Below are 26,719 nucleotides of genomic sequence, written 5' to 3'. Positions count from 1 at the left end.
CGGGAGAGAGCAGCGCGCGCGCCCAGCGGAGACGGTCACACACGCGAGAAGCTCCAGCGGTTCCACGCAGACGGACGGGGAGGGTTCCCGCAGCCGCCGCATGCCCGAGGGACGCGGTGAGTCCCGTAAAAACACGCATCTGTGCGGGAACACACACGGTTCCCCCTCCTCGGTGCTCGTCTTTGCACCGCTGAGGCGAAGTTTTGTGCTTTCATGAGACGCTGTTGTTTGTCTCTCCACTGTCTCCGCTGCTGTTACATCACCGCGCGAGTGTTTTTAAAGAAAGAAGAAGAAGAATAAATAAATGAAAAACACGCGTGGAAGACTGAGTCCTGGGGAGGATTGGCTCCATGTGACTGGCGTGTTTGTCCTAAACGGTCGCTCTGCGCACGAGTCCAGGGGAATTACACTTGCAAGTTTTTTCCTAATTGGAAATATTTGGGATTCTTCTCTCTCTCTCTCTGTCTCTGTCTCTCTCTCTCTCTCTCTCTCTCTCTCTCTGTCTCTGTCTGTCTGTCTGTCTGTCTCTCTCTCCCTTCCTCTCTATCTCCCTGTCTCTCTGTGTGTGTCTGTCTGTCTGTCTGTCTGTCTGTCTCTCTCTCTCTCTCTCTATCTATCTCTCTCTCTCTCTCTCTCTCTCTGTCTGTCTCTGTCTGTCTGTCTGTCTCTCTCTCCCTTCCTCTCTATCTCCCTGTCTCTCTGTGTGTGTCTGTCTGTCTGTCTGTCTGTCTCTCTCTCTCTCTCTCTCTCTCTCTCTCTCTCTCTCTCTCTCTCTCTCTCTCTCTCTCTCTCTCTCTCTCTCTCTCTCTCTCCATGTTGTAAACAGTCGCCACATGGACGTGGACTCCCTGTTCCCAGTGTGCAGCTCACACAGACAGTGCATGAGTAGACCTCTAAAGCTGCAGTGATTAATCGATTAGTCTTCAACTATTAAATGAACAGTCAACTCATTCTGATAATGGATGAATTGGTTACAGACTTTTTTTGAGGTTGTCTTTGCTTCGAGAACTTGATTTTTGACGTTTTATGAACCAAACAACTAGGGATCAACGATCTGGATTATGTTCTAGGGCCCATACCGATTAAATTTTTTCCTTAGCCGATGACCGATACGGCCTACCGATTCTCTTGAGTCGACATTTGAACCCGATACTACTTTTGCTCCCTCGATTTACATCGTAAAAATTACACAATCATGATAAAAAAGTCTCAATTTTTAAAAAAAGTTATGTTTATTGACCTTTTAGGGCGCACTCACACTGTCCTTCCGCACCGGGCCAAAACAGGTTATGGGGGTAGAGCCTAGTTCGTTTGACCAGTGTGAGTGCAAATGTACCGCACGTAGCTACAGCCCGTTTGAGAGAGCAGGGCTTTTGTAGAGCGTGTTTGCATAGAAAAAAGGAGGGACCATGCACAGACATTTAAAACAATGGCGGCGAAAGGTTCACGTTGGTGTGATGCGGAGGTGGAGTGTTTACTGCAGATTTGGTCGATGGAAATATTCAAAAACAGTCGACAAGACGCACAAAAACTCTGAGGTCTACGGAAAGATCTGGAAACAAAGCCACGCATCGCCATGACGTCATCAATGCGTGTGACGTGTTACGGCGTGATGACGTATAGGCAGCAAGAAGCATTCTCCGAGGCCCAGGTAGTGTGAGTACAAACGGGCCTGGAGGGGGGGACAAGTATGAGTGCGCCCTTAAAGGCGTCTCCAGCAACACGGAGCTGCCTGTGGACGCTGTCTGTAAATCGTGCCGGGAAACAACTATCGGTGAACGCAGCAGTCTGCTTCGGCCGATACGATAATCCTAAAAAACCCAAATATCACTGTGATATCGATCCGTTACTACAAACGGCTAATCCACCCATCCAGGAAATGACAGACGGACTAATTGACAATGAAAATAATCTTTAGCTGCAGCCCCGTTTACCTTCAAGAGTTTCATCCTTTAATTTAAGAAGTTGGATTAGAGCTGCAGCAGCCGTGAGATTAAAGAAACACTTCACCTTCCAACCATCACTTGTGCATCAGTGACTCACCCTGTGTTGTTTTGAATTCTTGAAAAATGTGTTTTTTAGATGCTTTCACAGTGAACAAAGAATCCAAAAACAGAGAAAAACATGCTGTTCTCCGTTAACTGTGGAGGCAGGAAAGAAAAACTGAAGGATTTCCTAAAAGTTTCCCTTTTCTAAAGGATCCGTACTCAACATTTAGAGCGTTAACACAGCAACAAACATCTTTTCTGTGTAAAGGTATAGTGGACTAACTGCGTCCTGAGCAGAGAAGGACGTCACTCCCCTTCTGTTTGTGTTGTAATCTGAGTTTGTGTTGATAGCCGGTCGCACTGTGCGTGTAAGTAAAGGCATCTGTGGAGGTGAAGTAAAGGTGGGAACTATCTGTGAGAGCTGTGTAGAGGAAATCACAGCGTGTTGGTGTGTACGCTTGTTGTTTTAAATGCGTCTTTTAAACGTCTGAAGTTTGAAGAAGCAGGAAAGAAAGAACTCTACCAACTTCTGGTGAAGCAGTTGAACCGTGTCTCCCTGGAAGGAGTAAAGGAGTCGAGGTGGACTGAGTTCTTTGGTCCGGACTCTTCCCCGAAAGGAAGTTGGCGTTGCCTGTACAAGTTGCCCATTGAAAAGCGGACATCTGACCTCCAGTGGAGGGTTGTGCACGGGGCGATAGCTACAAACAGGTACAGAGCACACCTTGATCCGGAGCTGGGGGAGGGATGTGTTTTCTGTTCTCAAGCTGAGACTTTGTCGAATGTCCTCGTCTCACAGCCTTGTTCCAGCTTTTAAAAAGTTGGGTGGAGGGTTTTGGGGAGGAGTTTTCTTTGCTTTGTTTATTTTTGGTCCAAAATACACTGTTAGGAAGAAGGCTGTGCACCTCCTGCTGAACTTTGTGTCTGGTGCTGCTAAGTTGGCCATCTGGCTGACCCGCAGGAACCGGGTTCAGGACGCTGGCTGTGTGGAGCCGGTGCCTGTTCTGGCAGGACTGGTGAAAGCCAGGCTGAGGGTGGAACACACCTATTACAGCATGATGGACAATGTGCAGGCCTTCAGACACATGTGGGCTGTTGGGGAGGTGCTGTGCTCTGTGAGGCGGGACGGGGAGCTGAGCGTTCACTTTTAATATCTGTTTATTGCTGTTTAATGGTTTTGTTTCATTTGTGTTTGAGGTGAAAATCACCTGGTTTGTCCCTGAAATAGTGAAATAAAGGGATTTTGAAAACCAAACCAAACCTGGTCCTGGGTCTTCCCCGAGGCCTCCTCCCAGCTGGACGTGCCTGGAACACCTCCCTAGGGAGGCGCCCAGGGTTCATCCTTACCAGATGATCCTGAACCACCTCAACTGGCTCCTTTCAACGCAAAGGAGCAGCGGCTCTACTCCGAGTTCCTCACGGATGCTGAACTTCTCCCCCTCTCTCTAAGGGAGACTCCAGCCCCCCTCCTGAGGAAACACATTTCGGCCTCTTGTACCCGCGACCTGGTTCTTTGGGTCTTTGGGTCCTGTCTCAGGTTGAAGCCAGACCTGTTGAAGTGTGTTATTTCTTTCACTGCAGCTGAAAAACAAAGTATGACATTGAGCTTTACAGTAAGAGAGGGAGAACGTGTACAAACTGTGACATTCAGGAACCTACACACGTGCACGTATGTCCACAACCCGCCCAGCCAGTGCACTCCTTTGTCTTCTCCCGTCTGTGACATAATATTTGATTAGCAGTGACTTGGAACTTGTTTCTGTTTGACATCGTGTTCCTTTTTTTTATTTGTCATAAACGGTCACACACGAGCCGTATGCACATGCCGGCTGTTTGCTTGGAGGAAAGGGTTTCATCTTTAAAAGTAGATCAAGGTTTGAGATTAGCTGCTTCGTTCAATAACACAATTAAGATACTTGTATTAAAATGAGCTGTTTTGATATACAGGTGAAGCGCGGTGAGTCCCTGCAGTCAGCCAGGGTGATGTGTAAGAACACAACGGTGTTACATAAGACCGAGCTGTGCTCTTCATGTGAAATGTAGACCATTACCAGGAAGAGGGGGCGACCGAGGAGGAACACACCTTTGTGAAAACAACCTTAAAGCCAAAAGAGGGAAGTTATAAAACACGTCTCGTGACAAGGTTTAGCGTGGGTTTCCTGTGTGCAGGGTTTCCCCACCAAGTGGGGAACATGCTGAAGTGACCTCAAACACTCGGCCTGCGGGAAGTAGTTAAATTATGCTGCAGGAGGAAAAGTGAAAGATGCAGATGCAAGGATTGTTTTATGAGTGATCAAGGGCAATGTGACAAAACGGGGAAAAATGTCCAAGATGTTCGCTTCAAATAGCTTGTTTTGATTGTCCCCAACCCAAAGAAGTTTAGTTTTTATTGATGTAAAAAAGCTAAACAGCAGATTCTGTAGAGCTGAAATCACCACTGTGGCTCAGTGAGAGAGTGGGTCGTCCTCCATTCGAGAGATTGGCGGTTCGATCCCCACCTCCCCCAGTGCACATGTTGAAGTGTCCTTGAGCATGACACTGAACCCCGAATTGCTCCCCGTGCTGCACATGGGTGTGTGAATGTGGTGTGAATGGTTAGATTAGATGGTCTGTAGATGTCCACTGCCATCAGTGTGAATGTCTGTGTGAACGGGTGAATGAGACAAACACTGTGAAAGCACCTTTAGTAGTCAGATGACTAGAAAGGCGCTTTATAAGTACGAGTCCATTTACCTTTTACCAATCGATTGCAAGAAAATGAATCAGCAGCCATTTAAATAACTTAATAATCATTTGACTTTCATTCTTTAAGGAAGAAAGCTGAAAATCCACTGGTATTGTTTTAAACTCTTCCATTAAAGGAAACTGAATACTTCTGAATTTGGACAAATTCTTTTAAAAATATCTAATTTCCATTATTTTAACTTATTTCCGTAGAGATATAATTCAGGATACTGGAGGGAATTATGATTTTTTGCATGATTATTTCAATTTCCATTGAAAACTATATTAAAATGATCAGCAGTGAACTGTGCATGGATCTGTAACAAACACAGTCTGTAGACTAGGACTTCTTTGTTGGGACATCTGGGCAGATCAGTTCATAATAAATACCTAAATGAATCCTAAAACGCTGACAAACACCACATAATGTTATATTAGTCTTGTTTAAGCAATTCACCTTTAATGCCGGAGAATCGGAGCAGCGGGGGCGGAGCTGCAGTCGCTCTACCGCACCGTTGTGACGAAAAGAGAGCTGAGGAAGGCAAAGCTCTGGATCTACCGATCAAGCTTGGTTCCTACCCTCACCTGTGGTCATGAAAGCTGGGTCAGGACCCAAAGAACCAGGTCGCGTGTACAAGCGTCTGAAATGTGTTTCCTCAGGAGGGGGTCTGGAGTCTCCCTCAGAGAGAGGGGGAGAAGTTCAGCATCCGTGAGGAACTCGGAGTAGAGCCGCTGCTCCTTTGTGTTGAAAGGAGCCAGTTGAGGTGGTTCAGGATCATCTGGTAAGGATGAACCCTGGGCGCCTCCCTAGGGAGCTGTTCCAGGCACGTCCAGCTGGGAGGAGGCCTCGGGGAAGACCCAGGACCAGGTGGAGAGATTAGATCTCCACACTGGCCTGGGAACGCCTCAGGATCCCCCAGTTAGAGCTGGTTAATGTGGCCCGGGAAAGGGAAGTTTGGGGTCCCCTGCTAAAGCTGCTGCCCCCGCGACCCGACCCCGGATAAGAGGCTGAAGATGAGATGAGATGATGAGACCTTTAATGCAGAATAAGATAAATGATCTGTTGAAGAACTTGAGGATTTCATTCTTGTTTAGTTGTTTATTAGGTGTTATTCAAGTTTCAATAACTGTTGTTGAATATATATATATAGTTATATATCACCCGCCCTAACGCAGCACAGCCAGATACTTCTTATGTAGTGAGTAATGCATGAATTGGATAAACTTGAAAAACTGTCTCTTAACTCTGTTCTAACTCTGCACCTGTGTGAAAAGCAAACAGGTGGCTGTTTAAGCACGCCGTTGGTGGTTGCTGAAAGGAATTGTGGGTAATTCCAGATCAAACACATTAAACTTAACTATGAATAATCACAACATGCCACACCCACTTACTCTAGAACACACAAAAATGCAGCTGTAACGTACTGAATGAAATATATTTCCCCTCTTATGTAACGGCGCGTTAACCGTTTCTGAACCCACCGGTTTCGGGGCTGAACATGTTGCAGCAGGACAGAGGAATGCTTTACAGCCGGAGCTGCAGAGCGAGCAGTACAAGGCACATGTGTCCAACTGTGTGGGCAACATGCTTTCTCGCATAGCCTCTTATTGTCTGCCTCTGGCCAATAAAGATGTCCATTGAGAAAGGTCACATGATGAAATCACGAGCGAGTGAGAAAGAGCTACAGATGTGCAACAGAACAAAAAAGGAAGTGTTGTTTGGGTCGATTCATTACAGGTAACAGCAGCAGACCGGAGGGGATGCAGATGTTTTCATGGTTAAACCTCGTGAGCAGTTGATTTCTTGCCTGTCATTAAGGAGTTTTTGTGCGTCTTGTCGACTGTTTTTGAATCTTTTCATCGACCAAATCTGCAGTAAACACTCCACCTCCGCATCACACCAACGTGAACCTTTCACCGCCATTGTTTTAAATGTCCGCGCATGGTCCCTCCTTCTTTTTTCTATGTCCCAACAGGCGCACAGGAAATGACGTCAGAACCGCCGTAGGCCTCGCGCTTTTACACGTGCGCACGCTCATGCTCGTACACGTATAGAACAGACGCTACAGTCGAGGCTGGGGTTACGTTAAGGACCACCTCTAAACTCCTTGATGTTAAGTTGGCGTGCTAGCGCTGTTGCCTTCAGTGGAACAGTGATTGTACGGACACTTCTACTTGCTGCTCTCTGTTCAACAACCCACTGTTGGAGTTTGTCCTCCAGCTGCAGCCGTCTCGCTCTGTTCCCTCTAAACTCTGTTTAGTCTTCATTACTTGGCGCAGGTCGTCTTGTTGCTTCCTCCACTTCGGCACCATTGATCGGTTCATGTTCAACTCTCTGGCTGCTGCTCTATTCCCGTGTTCTACTGCGTGACTAATGGCCTTGAGTGGAAACTCTGCGTCGTAAGCGTGTCTCTTAACAGGAGCCATTTTGGGCTCTTTACACAAACACACACATGGAAATGAAACGGCACGCTTCACGCAGTCGTATATCTCAACATGCACCGCGCGTTACTTCTTCTACGGGGGAAAATAGAGTCGGCGGCTGCTCACCGTAGTTGGAGACCTGTTGTGGCTCAATATTGGTCCATATATAAGGAGCACCGGATTATAAGGCGCACTGTCGGCTTTTGAGACATTTGAAGGTTTTTAGTTGCAACTTATAGTGCGGAAAATACGGTACATAATTTACAGATGCAGTGAAGCACAGTGGATGTTTGTTGCTGTAGGGTTATTGACACTGTGCACCGATGTTAACCGTTCATCAGAGTGAGGGCCCGCAGGAGGAAACTGTTGTGACTGGCTGTGCTGGCGTGCAGCGATCAGTAATGCCTACCAGAGAGGAGAAGCCGGAACAGGTTGTGAGCGAAACGAACCAAACAGCAAACAGTTGTTAAATCCTCTCCACAAACACGACTCCCAACAAAAGACCTTTTGTTGCACTTGGACATGACTTTCTCACGGAGGAGCAAAATATCTTTTCTCAGAATCTCCAGGAAACCGCAGTAAACCTCTAAAGGTGGATGTTATCTCTTTGTTGGAGGATGCAGGCGAGATTTAATAAACCACTTAAACAAAAAGCCAAGTCGTCCCGGCCAAGTTTTAGAGAGGCCCTACAAAGGAAAAGCACATTCTCAACAACTGTCTTAGGTCGCACTCACACCGTCCATCCGTACCGTGCCAGAGCACGTTTCACGGCTAAAGTCTAGTTCGTTTGACCAGTGTGAGTGCAACCGTACCACGTCTAGCTGCGGCCCGCTTGCCGTCCACTCCCCGTTTGGGAGAGGTGGGCTTTTGTAAAGCACGTTTGCACATGTACGAGCACGAGGCCTACGGCGGTTCTGAGGTCATTTCCTGTGCGCCTGTTGGGACAGAAAAAAGAAGGAGGGACCATGCGCGGACATTTAAAACAATGGCGGCGAAAGGTTCACGTTGGTGTGATGCGGAGGTGGAGTGTTTACTGCAGATTTGGTCGATGAAAAGATTCAAAAACAGTCGACAAGACGCACAAAAACTCCGAGGTCTACGGAAAGATCTGGAAACAAAGCCACGCATCGCCATGACGTCATCAATGCGTGTGACGTGTTACGGCGTGATGACGTATAGGCAGCAAGAAGCATTTGCCGAGGCCCAGGTAGTGTGAGTACAGACGGGCCTGGAGGGGGGGACAAGGACCCTAAAGCACGGGGCACGGGACGCACGCACAGTGGGAGGGCGCCCTTAAAGATCTGCACCGGCCAGACTTAATGTGTGTTGTCTAACGTGACACACATCCATGAGTTTTCTGCCACGGGAAGTGGAGCAGAGGGCTCACTGGTCGACTCGGTTGTCCCATCACGTGAGCACGATGACCTTGGAAAGCGGGGCGAGTTTGTTTCGGGCCTGATGCGTTCTTCTGTGATGCTTCTCGTCAACACTGTCCGTAACATCCCCGGCTTTGTAAATGCATGGAAACTGATTTTTGAAAAGCTGTGTATTACTTCACATACTATGGGTTTCATCTTGTGACCGTGGAGAGTTGAGTCCTCATTCAAATGAAGTCAGACCAGAGTGTTTTTCCACTCTAGTGTCAGTATTCTCTGCTTCAGCACTTATCAGTTGTTTATGGAAGGATCTGCGTGTTGTGCTGAAGTTTCTGCTCTAACCTCAGTGCATGTTGCTAATAGCGTACGGCGAGTGTATCAGTGTAAAACATTCACTTGTGTACTCTGGTTCCACATTACGTGCATTAGATTATATACAAAAGGGCCGGGCAATATGGCCAAAATCTTCTATCATTTCATATCTCGATCACGATAGCATGTTTTCTAGTGACTTAATACATAAACGGTCTATATGAAACTACCAATTATTGAATCAAACACTTGAAAAATGAAGAGTATTGAGTATTTTACAACAAATTTAAGTGCAAAATGAACATGTTTCAAGTGACGTTCCAGAGATCCAGCTATACACTGACTTTGTATTGTATTAACAATTTAGACGACACAATTGTGTATATACCAATGTAGGATTTCACCACAATGCGATTAAATACGCTAAATTATGATATTGAATTGTCTCCCAGTCCCCCATACATAATAAACAATTCAAAAATGGGTCGCCCAATATACTTTGGCAGTAGTTAACATACCGGGGCCGGGTGAAGGCTACGTGTAAGAAGCACTGACTCTAATCTACATAGAGTTTGCATGCATAGATGTCTCCATTCAAATCAGTTAAAGTTTGCAAAATAACGTATCCAGATCTCAGAGCGGCTATTCAAATCATTGGCACAACACTATGCTAATGATCTGAATTCAAATTAACTTTTTTTCCCCCCACTGCAGCGAACCCAGTGGCTTTTTACGCAACTATTGTCAATGTCACAAGCTCTGTGTGTGTGTGTGTGTGTGTGTGTGTTGTTGTGGGTCGCTCAGATGTTATCCAGCCGGGATGAATGCAGGATCTGTACCAGTGTGCACGCATGTCAGTGCTCAGAGAGTATTTGTGCATGTCCTCCATGGCTGGATCCTGTGTGTGTGAGCGAGCAGCCTCATTTCCATCCAGTGCAGCGTGTAACAGTCATCCTCTGGCCCCTGCGCTCTCGAGCTTGAGCCTCCACAAAGCTCACTTTGTCACAGTTAACAGGCCGGGGCCTGCAGCTGGGTTGCAGTAAGCAACGGCCCCCCTCTCTTGTTGCTCCCACACTGCAGGAGAGGAGCCCCTGAAGGTATGAGCTGTAATGACAGGAGAGATGCCTGTCAGCTTTGGTGGAGAATTCCTAAACAACTCTAAGACACAGGCAACTCAATATCAGGACAGTGGTTATAGTTTGTTACAGCTCTGTCTTTAAGTTTGAGAAAGTGTCTGTTTAATATCTACAATCACACTACCAGTAATGTCCAAGAAACCCGCCAGAAGACTGAATATCTTTGGGTCTTTGGACAAAAGACGGCAGTAGCTCAGTCAATCCGGCTGTTAAGTCGTGACGCAACGCCTTTTCAAAATATGATTTCCGGGTCCAAGCAGGTCGAAGTCCTGTATTTCTTCCACAACGCAGTGCCGTGTTCCCCCTTGTTTGAACAGATCTGAGTTTTTAAAAAAGCAACGTAATTGTCATTTTACCTCTTTCTTATGGATGAAAAAGGTGTTTAACTGTCGAAAGAGGTGATTGTAATTGTTCACGTTAGGCCGTTGTTGTCTGTTTTGTTTCAACGGAGCGTTTGGATCTGGAAGTCTTATTTTGAAAGGGCGTCACGTCAGACTTAACAGCCGGATAGGTGACTTGGCTGGGAACCGTAGGGTCACTGGTTCAAGTCCCTGTGCGGACCATGAATGGAGCGTGGACTGGTGGCTGGAGAGGTGCCAGTTCATCTCCTGGGCACTGTCTCGGTGCTGTTGAGCAAGGCACCGAACCCCCAACTGCTCGGGGCTCCGGTCACTGGCAGCCCCCTCCCTCTGACATCTCTCCATTAATTGCATGTATATAGGTCCTGTCTGTGCATGTGTGTGTATTTCGGACCTGTGTGTGTAACATGATTTATAATAAGGGTGAAAAAATTCAATTTCCCCGTTGTGGGATAAATAAAGTAATTCTTCTTCTTCTTCAAAATGAGACATTTGAGGATGCCACCTGGGCTTTGATGAACACAGATCAACATTTTTAACCATTTTCTTACGTTTTAGAGACGAACAACTAACGGATTCATCAAGAAAACAACTGACGATCAAGTGTTTTACTCACTTATTTAAAACATGAATGCACTTGGATAGATTTGAAAACCTAGAACCCAGTAGGAAAGTGATGTGTTTGCTCCTCTGTTAGCAGCAAATCTTCATACGTGTTGAGTTTGTTTAGAAAAGGTCACGTTTAGTGTTCTGACGGCCACATTTTGTCGAGGTACAGCTCGTTGTGTGTTGACAAAGTTGATATAAGAAACCGTTATCTGATGGCATTCCTCTTCTGTTGACGGAAAAGGAATGCAGCGTGTAACAGTGGCTCTCCTCACCAACATCTCCTTATTGCACGCTTCCCTTCAGTCCCAGCCCACTGCCAGCCCAACGCATTCTTCACATTGATGTCTGGGTTTGTCTCGAGAGCAGACACAATAACAGATTGTTCTCAGTGTCGGCTCCAGTCAACAAGGACGACACAGTCCAGGGTAAGGCTGCGGCGCTTGGTCGACCAATTGATTAGTCGATCAACGGAAAAACAATCGCCAGCTACTTTGAGAATACATTTATGGTCTGTGATGCAGAGCGGCCGCAGTTTGAGCCTCTCAAATATGGAGATTTCCTTCTTTTCTATGTTCTTTATGATATTAAACTGAATATCTTTGAGGCTTGGACCAAAAAGAGAACTGGTTCTTCAAAAAGTGATTTAATTCACATAAGACTAAACAAAAATGGGTTTTATCATGTAGTTATTTCATATAGACTGTTTTTTTTATTGATTTACCAGCAAACATGCTATATCTGACGTTCATTCATTCTTTCATCTTCAACCTCTTGTCCCTGTCGGGGTCTTGGGGGGCTGGAGCCGATCCCTGCTGACATCGGGCGTGAGGTGGGGTCCACCCTGGACAGGACGCCAGTCTATCACAGGACACATAGAGACGAACAGAGACAGACAACCATTCACACCTACGGGTGATTTAGAGTCATCAATGAACCGAACACCTGCACGTCTTTGGACTGTGGGAGGAAACCGGAGAACCCGGAGAAAACCCATTATAATATTAATAATAGCTTTACTTATATATATTTATGTAGCACTACCTAAACAGACGTTTACCAAGTGCGTTGACATGCATCCCATAATCCTGCATGACGCTGGACGCTTCTATTATAGTCTATCACCTTAGCTGTGCTTGTTTCTACTGTTCTGCTGTATTAACTGCAGAACAGATGAGTCATATTCACATTACTATATATATTATTATAGTTACTGGAAGTGTGTCTGTCTCTGTCCATCTGTCCGTCTTTTCTCTCTTTCTCTCTCCTTCTCTTCCTCTCTCCGGTGCAGACAGATGTGCGTCCTCCACAGAGCTGGGTCTGTCTGACGTTCCTGTCTGTTATAGTGAAGGTTTTCAACGCCACCGTACTCTACGGGGGAATTGTTGGGTCTCTGTAAATCATAAATAAGTCATAGAGTGTGGTCTTTACCTACTCTGTAAAGTGTCCGGAGATAACTTTGGTTATGATTTAGTACTATAGATAAAATAAAATTGAATTGAAGTGTATAAAAGTGTGTTTTACAGAAGTGACTGATTCAGCGAGTCTTAGCTCCTCGGGTAGGTTTATGTATATAAAGTATATCGGGATAGAAGATTTGGTTATATCGCCCAGCCCTACACTGCCTTCCCCAGAATTTAAGAACCAGAACCTCAAAAGCAAAGCGTCCTCCTTTTTGTTTAAAGCCTGGAGCGACCACCAACCAACAACCCCTGATCAGGGGACCTCAGACACCAGCTGGTGACACGGGCTGCAGTAGACCTCTAATGTCGGCAGGCGCCTGACCGTGCAAAGCTCGAAAAGTGACGACAAGAATCTTGAATTGTATTCTGAATTTCATGCAGAGCCGGTGTGGAGAAATCCAGATGTTTCTCTTCTGTTGGCGTCTCATTGTTCGTGTTTTTGTTGTGTGCCTCCGCAGTGTTTCCAGTGTGGCGTGGGATCGGGGTCGGTAGTGGCGTCGGAGGCGGATGGAGTCAGGGCTGGAGCCAAGGATGGGGACGCTGCTTGAGATGGGAGCCTGACATTCCAGGACAAGGGGCCCGGATGCCAGTATTTGACTACCCCGTCTGGGTTGTCCTCTGTCGCGGGGGACGCGCCAGGCTCAGGGAGGTGTGTCAGAGAGGGAGGGGCGCCATCAGACTGCCCACAGACATGCTCAGCATCAAGCTTCCCCAGCTCTTTGACATCCATCAGGTCCCCAAGGTAAGGACGGAAAGAGGACGAGGTACACAGTCTTACAGTTATCACACAGTTACCCTGCTGTAAATGTCAAATGTCCTGCAGTGACTCTCGGTTTATGAAGTAACCTACCTGTCACCATCTTAGGCAGGTCGTCTGCAATCACTGGTTGTGTAAAACACAGGAAACTGGTGCAGCATTGGGTCACCAGGTGGTGCTTTGAGCTCCATTAATAAAAATAGTAGCTATATTTCAGAAAAGTGTGATTAATATTGGGATTTTTTCCATTTAAAAACTTGATACCACCCCATCCTTGTCATGTTTTTGACAGGAAGTATCTACAATCATCCCAGTGTTGTTCTGCTCCACCTCTACAGCTTCGTCACACTTAGGTCGCATTCACACAGCCTCCGGCAGCTCCAGCTAGGCTAGAGCTAGGCTTTTTATTTCAGAATAAGGCTATTGTTCTCCGTCAGATTGTTGTTATGATCCTGACATTTCCTACTGCACTTGAAGGCAGCTTCATTTCAAAGAGAAAGAGAGAGAGAAAAGAGATGGAGGGACTGAGCCTTATGCAGCTGTTACACGAGCTCCCGGGCAGTTAAGTGCTTTACCCTCATAGTATTTTAAAAAACTAACTGTACGGGACTCTCACACTGCCTCAGAACGTATCCCGCAGCGCAGATTGCGTTTCTCCAAAAGTTGACTCTGTCTAAACTTTTCATCGCTGCTTTTGTATCGGCACCCTGTGCAGTTTCCACCGCTGCAGCCTGAACGCACTACCCCCATTCAGAGTGATGGGAAGGACTTGGACCACCGGATCCGGTCTAAATGCCCACTAAGGGCGCACTCACACTGTCCTTCCGCCCCGTGCTTTAGGGTACTTGCCCCCCCCTCCAGGCCCGTTTGTACTCACACTACCTGGGCCTCGGAGAATGCTTCTTGCTGCCTATACGTCATCACGCCGTAACACGTCACACGCATTGATGACGTCATGGCGATGCGTGGCTTTGTTTCCAAATCTTTCCGTAGACCTCTGAGTTTTTGTGCGTCTTGTCGACTGTTTTTGAATCTTTTCATCGACCAAATCTGCAGTAAACACTCCACCTCCGCATCACACCAACGTGAACCTTTCACCGCCATTGTTTTAAATGTCCGCGCATGGTCCCTCCTTCTTTTTTCTACGTCCCAACAGGCGCACAGAAATGACTTGTGAGCCGTCGTAGGCCTCGTGCTCGTACACGGGCAAACGCGCTCTACATAAGCCCATCTCTCTCAAACGGGCTGTGGACGGCCAGCTGGCTGCAGCTAGGTGCAGAGCGGTTGCACTCACACTGGTCAAACGCACTAGGCAAACCTGTTTTGGCCCGGTGCGGAAGAACAGTGTGAGTGCCCACTTAAATCACTTAACCCCCAGTATTTATACACTGTCAAAAACAACGTCCTGTTCCTAAAAGCCTGACCCAAATAAACGTGATCTAGTGTGAGATTAAACCTTCGCGCCTCAGGAGGAAGGATTTGCGGTCGCTGACTGTGGCGGAGAGACCGTCCTTCAACAGGAGGCAGAGCCCTGCGGCTCAAGCGTCTGCGTTGGCAGGCACCACCCGGCTGCAGCGACCTTATCTCGAGTGATAAGCCGTCTTTGTTAAAGTGGTTTTACATCAAACAACCTCCATGCAACCATTTCAGTGTCAAATACCGAGACGTTTCCTTGATTTTGGAGTTTGTAGAGTTTAAATGTTTTGAGTTTCTGTAGATAAGTGAGTCATCGTTGTCTCCTTGCTTCTGTTTATGATCCATACCTCATCTGTTTTTTCCATATAAACTGTTGTTGCTGTGTGAAACATCACTTCCCGTGTGCTAGAAGCACCATCGGGCACCGACGGCGAACGAAAAAGCTTATCTCAAGTCAGCAGAGGTTGAACAACATATTTGATGTATCAGTTGGTGATAAAGCAGGAACACTAATATTTATCTAAGAAAGACACTTTAAAGGAACATACACGCTTTGAATGAGTGGATTATTTGACTGATTTAGTTGCAAAACATTTAAAGTTACTGAAATGTTCTACGGCAAACTATTCCAAACAACACGGAAATATTTACATTGTTGTCGTCTTTGTTTATGTTCCTTCTTGGCGTAATCACACACACAAGTAGTATTTCTCTAAGCTATCATTAATTTTTGTTGTGAAATGTTTGACATTTTATCAGATCTTGCCTTTAAGAATTACTTAAACACAAAACAAGAAGCTGCAAGTAGACACGGCTTCATTTTAAGGGGTCAAAAGCCCCAAAACATGCAAGGAACCACTGCTCTGACATCCACAGAGAAAGTCTCATCTTCAGCCTCTTATCCGGGGTCGGGTCGCGGGGGCAGCAGCTTTAGCAGGGGACCCCAAACTTCCCTTTCCCGGGCCACATTAACCAGCTCTAACTGGGGGATCCTGAGGCGTTCCCAGGCCAGTGTGGAGATCTAATCTCTCCACCTGGTCCTGGGTCTTCCCCGAGGCCTCCTCCCAGCTGGACGTGCCTGGAACACCTCCCTAGGGAGGCGCCCAGGCTTCATCCTTACCAGATGATCCTGAACCACCTCAACTGGCTCCTTTCAACACAAAGGAGCAGCGGCTCTACTCCGAGTTCCTCACGGATGCTGAACTTCTCTCACTCTCTCTAAGGGAGACTCCAGCCCCCCTCCTGAGGAAACACATTTCGGCCGCTTGTACCCGCGACCTCGTTCTTTGGGTCCTGACAGGACCTGAGTTATTATGGACCCAATTACGGTCCAGATCTTTGTGAATTTGCAGGCTTTTGTTCCGTGTGATGTCTCACCTGGTCAGTGTGATTGGTCCTCAGGTGTTCAGGGAGGATAGCATCATCTCTGGATACCGTCACCCAAAGAGCTCAGCGCTGGACTGCGTCCTCAGCAGCTTCCAGATGAACAACGAGACGGTCAACATCTGGACCCACTTCCTTCCAACATGGTGTGTGTGTGCAACGACTTCAAGTTTGGTTTGCTGTCGTATACATTAAAAAGTACAATTGTACATTCAAATGCAATGAAATGCATCTGCCCCGGCTCTCTCAGCCCGTAGAATTATATATAAATAAATCAATAAACAAAAGCCAACAACAACAATAAGAAGACATAATACAATAATACCTCACTTTGAGTTATTTAAAGTGCTCGCTGATGAGTAATTCAACCACCCGGGGGTGTTTTTTAATATTTCACATTCATTTAATGTCCAGATTTAGTTTGGTGCCCCTTTCCTTATTGTGACAACATTTTTCAATTCAATTCAATTCAAATTCAATTCAAAAAACTTTATTTGTCCCCGGGGGGCAATTCAGGGCACACAGAGCAGCAAATCACGACAGTGCAACTATACAAAAACATTTTAACCTAACACAAGGATAAAGTGTAAGAGAAGAGTAAGTGTCAGGATGTTAGTGTGTTAGTACAGGTTAGAATAAGTGTCAGGATGTTAGTGTGTTAGTACAGGTTAGATACAGAGAACATCGTCGGCGTGAGATGTAGAAAGACATGTGACGTGTATATGATGTAAACAGTGTAAACATGCAGTAGACTGTTGAAACAGGTATGAACAGAACTGTAGTGCAGAGAAGATATAAGTGGACAGTGATCGGATTCAGATGAAGTCAGACGTGATACATGTGTGTAATGAGCAGACGTAAACAGAACTATAGTGCAGTAATAGAGTATAAATATAATATATAACTATAAGCTAGATAATAAAGTGATATTCTTTAATGAGAATATTACCAAAAGATCAACACTCATCGCTGTGTGCAACTTGCTTCCAAAACATAATTTTTACATCAATAAGCATTTAAACAAACATTTACGGTCATACTCTATTGACGTCCACATCTTCCCACATAACAACACGGAGTGGTTTTAACCAAAAACGAAGTTGAGACTGAGACCAGAGCGAATCTAGTTGGTATCAGGACTAAAAGAGCAGCAACCTGAACACACGTTAACCTCCCAGCTGTAAAAACAGGACATGTTTGTACGGATCAGATGAAGTTTGAGGATCTTAGTTTAGTATCTGAGATGTAATCCTGTTAAATCCCTTCCTAAAGGGAAAATAAACAGGTGAATTAAATGTGCTATGAAGGTTTTTTAGAAAGGTGGGAAAAAGTTGAGCTAGGATCCCCCGAAAATACGCAGAGCCTGAATCCAAACAAACGGGGCGCCGAGACGAGTCCGACAGCCTCGAAACACTCGGCAAACACACTGTAGACGTCAGATACAAGCTGCTTTGAGTTGATGTTCGTAAAAGTGCTTAAACGAGACAAAATGGTGTCTTGCAGGTACTTCCTGTGGCGTTTCAGTGTCCTCTGCTCCACCATGAACTTCCTGACGGACAGCTACACCTGGCCGCTGCTGGTGTACATGCTGCTCATCTGTATTTACCCCTTCACCTCCAGCTGTGCGCACACCTTCAGCACCATGTCCCCGGAGTCCCGCCACATCTGCTACTTCTTTGACTACGGAGCGCTCAGCCTCTACAGTCTGGGTAAGACTCCCAGAGGTGGTGAAGGAGCAACTGTCTGAGCTCTCTCAACAACTGTTGTTGAGTTGAGCAAGGCAACGAGTGATTGGTGCATATTTGACATTAAGTCAGTTATGAGTGTACATTCGTAACCAGTTATCAGTGGACATTCATAATAGCGCATAATTTCGCACCTTTCTCTCTTTATCTTGCTCCTTAAAAGCCACATAGTATATTGTCATATAGTGTTTAAATTTGCGATACTGTGCTATTTTGTATTTCTGATTTTAATCTATCTATCTGTCTATCTATCTACCCACTCACCCATTACTTCAACTTCCCTTCATTACCGATGTGGTCTTTGATCCCTTTCAAAATAATAGTCGAGACGTCTCAAAAGCCTTTTCCCCTGTAGTCCGTGGTCGTCAGCTTTTGTGTCTCAGGGCGTAAAATCCGTTGGAAAATCTTGAAGAATGCTGCATCTACTGTATGAGCCTTTTTAACAACGCTGCATGTGTCAACTGGACGTGTTCGGGTCACGTCTGATTTCACACCACATGTAAAAGAAACCCCCCGTTCTGCCTCCCTCCTGAGAAATGAGTTGTGCTGCTTTATCTGCACCTACGGCCAATTATCCCGTCAGTAATATCTCCCTGTCGCTGTATCAGCGTTTACAGTGAAGTATTTGCCCCGTGAGAATCCAGAGACTTGTTGCATAAGTGGTCTTTTGAATTCTTCTTCCTGTAGCATCTGCTGTCATGTCTGTCTGCCTATGTGCAGGCGAGTACGTACACGTCACAGAGAGGTAAAGTTGTAAGGACGGGAGCGTTTGTCCTTCCTTTTATATTTGACACTGTCCCTTTGTTTCACAGGGTGAGTGTCAGTTCTGTCTTCAGATGTATGCACACTTGCACATTATGTGTCGTTTCGTCTGTTTGTATCGTAACGTGAGCGTGCAGAGCTGGTTAGTGCCAGGCGTTAATACCTGGAGCAAGATTTTGGCTCATTAACCCACAAACTGAGGGCGCACTCCCACTGTCCTTCCGTCCCGTGCCCCGTGCTTTAGGGTCCTTGTCCCCCCCTCCAGGCCCGTTTGTACTCACACTACCTGGGCCTCAGCGAATGCTTCTTGGTGCCTATACGTCATCACGCCGTAACACGTCACACGCATTAATACCTGGAGCAGGACTTTGGCTCATTAACCCACAAACTGATTTCCTTTCTCAGTCCGTTACAAATGTATAGCTGCCATCGTTTAGTTCCCCTGATCACTGTGACGGTTAGTTTGTGCGTTACGTTAGGTCGTTTGTTGCAGTTGAAAATGCTGTTAACAATGCCGCAACCATCAGTGTTGATAACAATTATGTCCACATAAATTAAGAGACACACACATATTAGGTACCGATATCCTAGGGCGCACTCACACTGTCCATCCGTACCGTGCCCAGTGCATCTCATCTCATCTCATCTTCAGCCTCTTATCCGGGGTCGGGTCGTGGGGGCAGCAGCTTTAGCAGGGGACCCCAAACTTCCCTTTCCCGGCCACATTAACCAGCTCTAACTGGGGGATCCTGAGGCGTTCCCAGGCCAGTGTGGAGATCTAATCTCTCCACCTGGTCCTGGGTCTTCCCCGAGGCCTCCTCCCAGCTGGACGTGCCTGGAACACCTCCCTAGGGAGGCGCCCGGGGTTCATCCTTACTAGATGATCCTGAACCACCTCAACTGGCTCCTTTCAACACAAAGGAGCAGCGGCTCTACTTCGAGTTCCTCACGGATGCTGAACCTCTCCCCCTCTCTCTAAGGGAGACTCCAGCCCCCCTCCTGAGGAAACACATTTCAGACGCTTGTTGTAAGACAGATTTATTTTGTCTGCCTTCAACTTTCAGTATCGTTGTGTTTTAAGGTGAACCGGTCCGTGTATATGTTCAGTGTGTGCAGATGACACAGTAGTGTGTTTGTCTTTTCTCTAAACTCTGCAGCATATATAGTATAACATCCCACCTGCAGACCAGCAGTCAAACATTAAGTGCCTCTTGAGTTCCTTTCACCGACGGGCTGATCCCCTGCAGAGTGATCTCTAACATACCACAGTGAAGCCTCTGAGTGCCAAGATTCACCCAGTTTAAAACGTCTGTCTCCGGGATAAGAGCTCCCCGTAGCACAGTAACTGTACAGTATGGCCGTACACACAGTACAACACGTGCAGTACGACAAAACAAAGCTACACTGTGCTTCTTTTGATTGTTATTGCTACAGTGAGCAGGGTAACTTTGGCGACTCCCGGTGGTCGAGTCAAAAAAGACACTGCAGCACCATTTCTTTAGGTTTCTCTGCAACCAGAACAAAAATCTACAAGTTGTGAAAACGGATATCAAGAGAGCATCCTGGTTTAATTTTGTGACCGTATTAAAGCACCTATTAGCTGTACAAAATTATAAATGTGTACATGCATGAGACATACATTCACATGCATCATTGAACTTACATATTTATCATCATGGAGGAGAGGTAGGAAGCGAAAGTTTATACAAAAACCTGTCGTTCAAATCATTTAACTTTGTTTTTCCCTGTGTTTGCTCTCAGGTTGTGCCATAAGCTACGGGTACTACGTCATGCCAGACTGCTTGGTGAACAGCTGGCTCCATCAACATTTCGTGCCCATCGCCATTGGAAACACACTGTTCTGTACCAGTCTGTCCTGCTACTCCAGGTAAGAGACCGCCCCGTGCAGCCCCTCTGACCCATAACGTAAAATACATTTAAAGTAATATTTAACTAACTAATTAACTGTGAATGTCATTTTATTTACCACTGATTGCAGACAATACGATGACTCAGTGTATCCCTAACCTTTTTGTTTCTTTCTGCATGCATATGTGTCCTTTTTTGCTCTTTGCTGTGTACAAAAGGGAATAAAAAGAGTGGATCACAGCCCTCTGTCTGCCTCCACAGGTTCCTGGAGCTGCAGTTCCCCCAGAGAAGTAAAGTTTTAAGGACGGGAGCGTTTGTCCTTCCTTTTATATTTGACACTGTTCCTTTGTTTTACAGGGTGAGTGTCAGTACTGTCTTCAGATGTACGCACACTTGCACATTATGTGTTGTTTTGTCTGTTTGTATCCTGATGTGAGCGTGCAGAGCTGGTTAGTGCCAGGCATTAATACCTGAGGGTGCACTCACACTGTCCCTCTGTCCCGTGCCCCGTGCTTTAGGGTCCTTGCCCCCCCCCCCCCCCCCCCTCCAGGCCCGTTTGTACTCACACTACCTGGGCCTCGGAGAATGCTTCTTGCTGCCTATACGTCATCACGCCGTAACACGTCACACGCATTGATGACGTCATGGCGATGCGTGGCTTTGTTTCCAGATCTTTCCGTAGACCTCAGAGTTTTTGTGCGTCTTGTCGACTGTTTTTGAATCTTTTCATCGACCAAATCTGCAGTAAACACTCCACCTCCGCATCACACCAACGTGAACCTTTCACCGCCATTGTTTTAAATGTCCGCGCATGGTCCCTCCTTCTTTTTTCTACGTCCCAACAGGCGCACAGGAAATGACCTCAGAACCGTCGTAGGCCTCATGCTCGTGCTCGTACACATGCAAACGTGCTTTACAAAAGCCCACCTCTCCCAAACGGGCCGTGGCCGGCAAGCGTGCCGCTCCTAGACGCAGTACGGTTGCACTCACACTGGTCAAACAAACTAGACTTTACCTGTGGAGCCTGTTTGGGCACGGGACGGAGGCACAGTGTGAGTGCGCCCTTAAACTGATGATGTCTGCTGTCATTTTCCATCAGTATTTAATCTTCTGTTGAAGCACTTTGAGATAAATCACGTGTTTTTTAGTGTTTTCTGACACTATTTCATGTTAAAATCTGTGTGTTTGCTGCGTGTAGGTCCTTCTCTGCTGCGGGGGAAGCTGCAGCTCGAGCGACGCCTTGTCCAGTCACTGCTACCACCTCCTCTTCGCCTTCCTCACCTGCTTCCTGTTTACCGCCCACCTGCCGGAGAGGTTGGCCCCAGGACGCTTCGACTACTTTGGTATGTCCTTCATGGATGTTGTTATAGGTCGTAACTGGCTACTGTTAAGTGCTTCACATCTCGATGCCCTTCTGAGGAAATAATGAGGGTGCATGCAGAAGGTGTGAAAGAGCCTTAAACCCTAGTTGCTCCAGTGGAGTTAAAGAGGGCACTTGCACCGCCAGCCCCCAGGACTGATTGAGTGTAACTTCATAAAGTTTGAAAAACAGCAGGCATAGAAAGAAAAAGATGTCTAAATTATATACTGAGCACTTATGTGCTGCTGAAAATGTGCCTCCAGCAGGTAAATGAGCAAGGTTTTACCCCCCACATGAGGCTGCAACGTCTATATTTTATGTCTTGAGCTGTTCTTAATGTGTTTCCCGCTGACGTCTGGACTCGACTGACAAAGAACAAAGGTTCTGTATCAAACAGACTTTTTATGTGATATTGTGTGAATTTACAAGTGTTAAGGTTATTCTGGATAATAGTCTGGACAGCATTTGTCATTATCATGGATTGTTGCACTAATAATGGACATAATGAAGCGTATTTGTCCATATTTGTTTAATTAAAAACCTGAAAAAGATCCACTTTAAAGAGCTGCAACAATTATTGGTACAAACTAGCATTTATTCATGATTTCAACCTTTCTTTCGTAGCCTACAGATGAGTCATGTAGGCTATGAAAAGTCAGAAATACTTTGAACTAACAAGGTTGACATCTTTAAAAGTCTTGGTTTTGTCCAAACAACATCCAATAAGATGTTCACTTTACAACGAACCACAGTATTTGTTACTTTTGATGGATAAATCATTTAAACGATGAATTGTTGCTGCTTAGTCTTCACAATAATGACTTAATGATAAATCCAGTAATCATTTCAGCTCCTAATTCGAGCTCTGACACAACAGGTCGACAGTCGGCCGTCAGTCAATGCCGGGCCATCAGTGAGCGTCTGTAGCCCAAGTCTGTTGTGGTGTGTCCTGGCCCTTGTCCACCCTTGTCAGCCCTTGCCGACTCTTTTTTGGCTGCATAAGCGTGTTTAATTGTCGTCGTCTGTTAGAGAAAGCACTGTGAAGAAAGTAAACAAACGGCTAGAGTCATGCGACAGGGAAGAAAAACCCACTTGTTATGAGGTAATGGCCAAAACAGTTCATAATTGTTTGAGTCATTGTTGCTCAGGCACAGTAACATTGGGTTGTGTTGTTAACGTGCTAACGGGCTAACGGGCTAGCCGGCGCCTTGACTCGTCCTGTCAGTCTACCGCGTTCCCTGTTTGAGTGCCGAACACAGACTAGCGCCGCCTGCTGTGATGGAGAGTTATTTCCTCTTACACAGGTGCAGAGCGTACGTTGTAACTGGCCCTCAGCTTTTTAGTCTTTGCGGTGCGGTTTTGATCAAGACGCATCCACGTGAGGCAGCGCGACAGTCGGCCTTCATTCTAGTGCTTTCATGTCTGCTTGGTGTGTCTGGGCCCTGAAAACCAAGACATCACTCTTTTGTGTCTGTACATGGCAGGGCAGAGGTGAAAGCTTCAGCTGTGCACATTTAAGCAGTTGCAGATCCTTACCTCGTCGTTTCACACGCTGACTCTCCTCTTCCCTCCTCACGCAGGCCACAGCCACCAGCTCTTTCACATCAGCGCTGTGGTGGGGACCCACTTCCAGATGGAGGGCGTGATGGCGGACATGGCGACGCGACGGACGTGGCTCCTGGCCCACGGGGCGATGCCCTCCTTCCTGGGGACCATCGGGGTGCTTGTTGCCAGCCTCGTTCTCAACCTGGGCGTCATCGGCATTTTCAGCACCCCACTCTTTTGGAAACCGTGCCACGGCTCCAGCCTGCCCCGCGCGTCGACGTGCGAGTGCAAGGAGAAGTGAGGGCATGTTTCCCACCCACAAAATGTCTGATTCACTTCCCAAAGGAAAGGTTTGGTCTGTGTCTGCGGTGTTTGTTTGAGATGACGGACAGTACACGGTAGTGCTTGTTTAACACCAATAGTTTGATCCTTCAGAGACGAAGATGTCGATACGTCACGCGCAGCGCTAAAGCATTCCTCTAACACAGTGTGTTTACTCAGCAGCTGAGGACCCAGTCGCATTTACCGCAGCCTTTCTCCGATGTCACATTAAGGGTGTCGGTCTGTACGGTGTACAAAATGTCGGTTTAATTTATTGTTAAGGTTCCTTAATGTGCCGTGGAGAAGGCTCTGGGTTGAAGGAAGCGTGCTGATGTAACACAGCACACAGGTGCCTTATTGTAGACCCGCACTCCACTCACCATGTTTACAGTAGACCTCTACACGTACAGGTTTAAATCTCAGACTGGAAACCTCAGATGCCACAGTTTGCAGGGATTATATTCTGGATTAACGAGGCATCTTTTTGCATGTTAGGCCAGAATCTTCTTGACTTTATTACGGATCTATTGAGCATATTCTTTGTTACTTCATTACTTGGTTGTGTGGTTGTCCTGTGTTTCTTCATCTCAGTCGACCCTCATTTGTATTATAACACAGATTGATCCACCGTGCATGGACTCCAGTTGATTTGCAGGTTATGCGGTTCTTATTTTGTGTGCCTGCCTTATTATAAACCCCCCAATCTGCCCTCAGCACAAGAAAAAAAAACCCTGTTTCTGTGCAGAGGTGATTAAAAGACGAGTACCACTTTTATAACAGTGCGTTCCCATGACAACGCCACAGTGGCCTGATGCCCCCCTGAAGGTCTCGAACAATTTCCACGTTCTGAGGGAACTGAACCCTCTCTCTCTCGTTCGTCTATCACGTATCGTTAAAGATCTATCCTGAACATTTCTCTTGCGTTCGTCGGCTTTATTTCAACTTCATACGCTTTCGCATGTTTCCAGTCAAACGTCCGACACGTGTGTTTTATAACTCAAGGGTTACGGCTAAAGAGGGAGACGCTGGATGGAGGTAAGGTAGATTAAGCCGTAGTCTGGGGTCGTATTAACATGGTGCAGTGTTGTGGTGCATAAACAAACCAGTAACCTCTCTGTCCCTGGGACTGTTGTACACATCTACCACTAAAATAACGATATATTTATAGACTTTTATTATATTTATTGCTTGTTTTAGGTGCATGAGCAGGAGTAAGAGGAGTGTTTTTCTTTTTTGGGGGTTAGGGTGCCATAGATTAGATAATGAATGATTGAGGCGCTGTAATTAGTGACTTAATAACATTTGTTTTCTTAAACTGAGTGAAAGAAAAGTGCAGACGGATCATTTAAATAACTATATTAAACTATTTCCTGTTTTGGTATACGTTTAATAGTTTCAGTCACTTAACATTTGGCGGTTCAAGCGTCTTAAATGTTCCTATTTTGTAACTTTAACACATCTTTACGTTTCTTCTTGGACAAAACTCTGGAAATGATCTCATCTCATCTTCAGCCTCTGATCCGGGGTCAGGTCGCAGGGGCAGCAGCTTTAGCAGGGGACCCCAAACTTCCCTTTCCCGGGCCACATTAACCAGCTCTAACTGGGGGATCCTGAGGCGTTCCAAGGCCAGTGTGGAGATCTAATCTCTCCACCTGGTCCTGGGTCTTCCCCGAGGCCTCCTCCCAGCTGATACCTTATATAGTTTCTGCAAAACAGTAGATTTGAGCGTAAAAAGTACAAATTAATTGATGATAAAATTCCAGAAGATTCAGAAAAATGAGTTAAAATTTCAGTTTTTTTCACCTGTTTTAAGGAAATCAACTGTTAAGGTTGAAATACTGGACAAAAATGATAATCCGTTAATAACATCACCATCGCAGCGTAACAGTGCTGTACATAAAGCATGTGCTAGAGAAACAAAGGAGCTTTGTTTAATGGGTTTTAATGGGAGACGTCTCTGTCGGAGCACAGACTGTAGGTGCAGACTCCAACAATGCTGCTTTTGACCTGACAAACATTTGTATAATACAAGTTTTTTAAAGCGCGTTTGGTGTCAATTCACGTTTAACTCCACCGGTAACACCACAACTCACAGGATGCATGTGACTCACACACACACACACACACGCGCACACACACACACACAGTCACAGATGTCTTTCAGCTGTGTTGGTAGAGTTTAATACGAGGGGGAAACGTACGTGTTACTATGGGAACGAGGTGTGATACAGATCCACGGTGGATGCTGAGGTAGAAACGTTGGGCGCAGAGTGAACGTGTAGAATCACAAAGAGCACAAACACACACATTTTTTTGTATTTGTTTCGTTTGTTTAAGATGTTTCAAGGTCGGTGTGCAGAGGTATTAAAGTCACGTCTGCTTTCACGGTGCAGACAAAGCGGAGCAGTGTTTTCCCTCGATGCGGTCGCCGCCGACGAGCGTCGATCGATTTCCTTTTCTTCCCCCTCTACGTTCATCATCGTACAGCATTCCTCCGTTTGACCCTGTTGATTCTTGGAATTGCATCATTACTGGCTTCTGTCGTGGTTTCTTAGCCATCGACCCGAGCTAGTTTGGACTCATTTATCCTTGAGCTGCTGGGTTTTTCTCCTCTCCTCTCGCTCGTTCGCAGCCGTCGGATGCCTGCACTCTCTTCACAGCGGCGTGTGACGGTTATGAAGCTCTGGGACGCTGAACCTCGAGGCTCCCGCGTCAAACAGATCCAGGCTGATGTCGCCTTTCTGCGTTGCGTGTTTTTGCGTTGATTTGGACCAAAATACCAACTCCCAGCCCAGATATCCCCCGGACCGCATCACTGTTAACCACGTGGACCTTGTTGGTTTACTCCGCAGTGGAAAAAGCAGATTCAGGTTGTAATGATCAGGGAAACCAGGCGCTTTTCTCACGACGACTTAAAAGAATCCAGTGTGAATCGAAGGTTCGAAAACGTGAAATTGAGAGCAAAGACGAAGATGAACCGTTTGATACGACGTGAATTTGAAATGTGGGGGGGGGGTTTGAACGACGTCATTGGTGCCTTTTTAAAAACGTTTCCTTTGGATACGACGCGCTGTTTGTTCCCTGTGTCTCTTAAAAAAAGAAACGAAACCACTCCTAATAACTGTGTATGAATACTCATTTGTTCTTTGCTGTGTATACTTTGTAAGTTGCTACTT

At 46.3% G+C, this 26,719-nt stretch overlaps 1 protein-coding gene across 1 annotated transcript; it reads left to right on the top strand.

Moving 5' to 3' along the window:
* On the top strand, nucleotides 1–26,719 carry paqr6 (progestin and adipoQ receptor family member VI). The gene is made up of 8 exons (XM_083918897.1): nucleotides 1–116; nucleotides 12,844–13,127; nucleotides 15,960–16,087; nucleotides 17,445–17,650; nucleotides 20,210–20,336; nucleotides 20,579–20,675; nucleotides 21,516–21,660; nucleotides 23,258–26,719. The coding sequence occupies exons 1-8, from the start codon at nucleotides 101–103 to the stop codon at nucleotides 23,521–23,523; spliced, it is 1,269 nt and encodes a 422-aa protein (XP_083775023.1). The 5' UTR covers nucleotides 1–100; the 3' UTR covers nucleotides 23,524–26,719.

The sequence above is a fragment of the Echiichthys vipera genome, assembly GCF_963691815.1.
Source record: "Echiichthys vipera genome assembly, chromosome: 8".
Classification (NCBI taxonomy): Eukaryota; Metazoa; Chordata; class Actinopteri; order Perciformes; family Trachinidae; genus Echiichthys; species Echiichthys vipera.
This window is presented reverse-complemented; position numbering and strand designations above follow the sequence as displayed.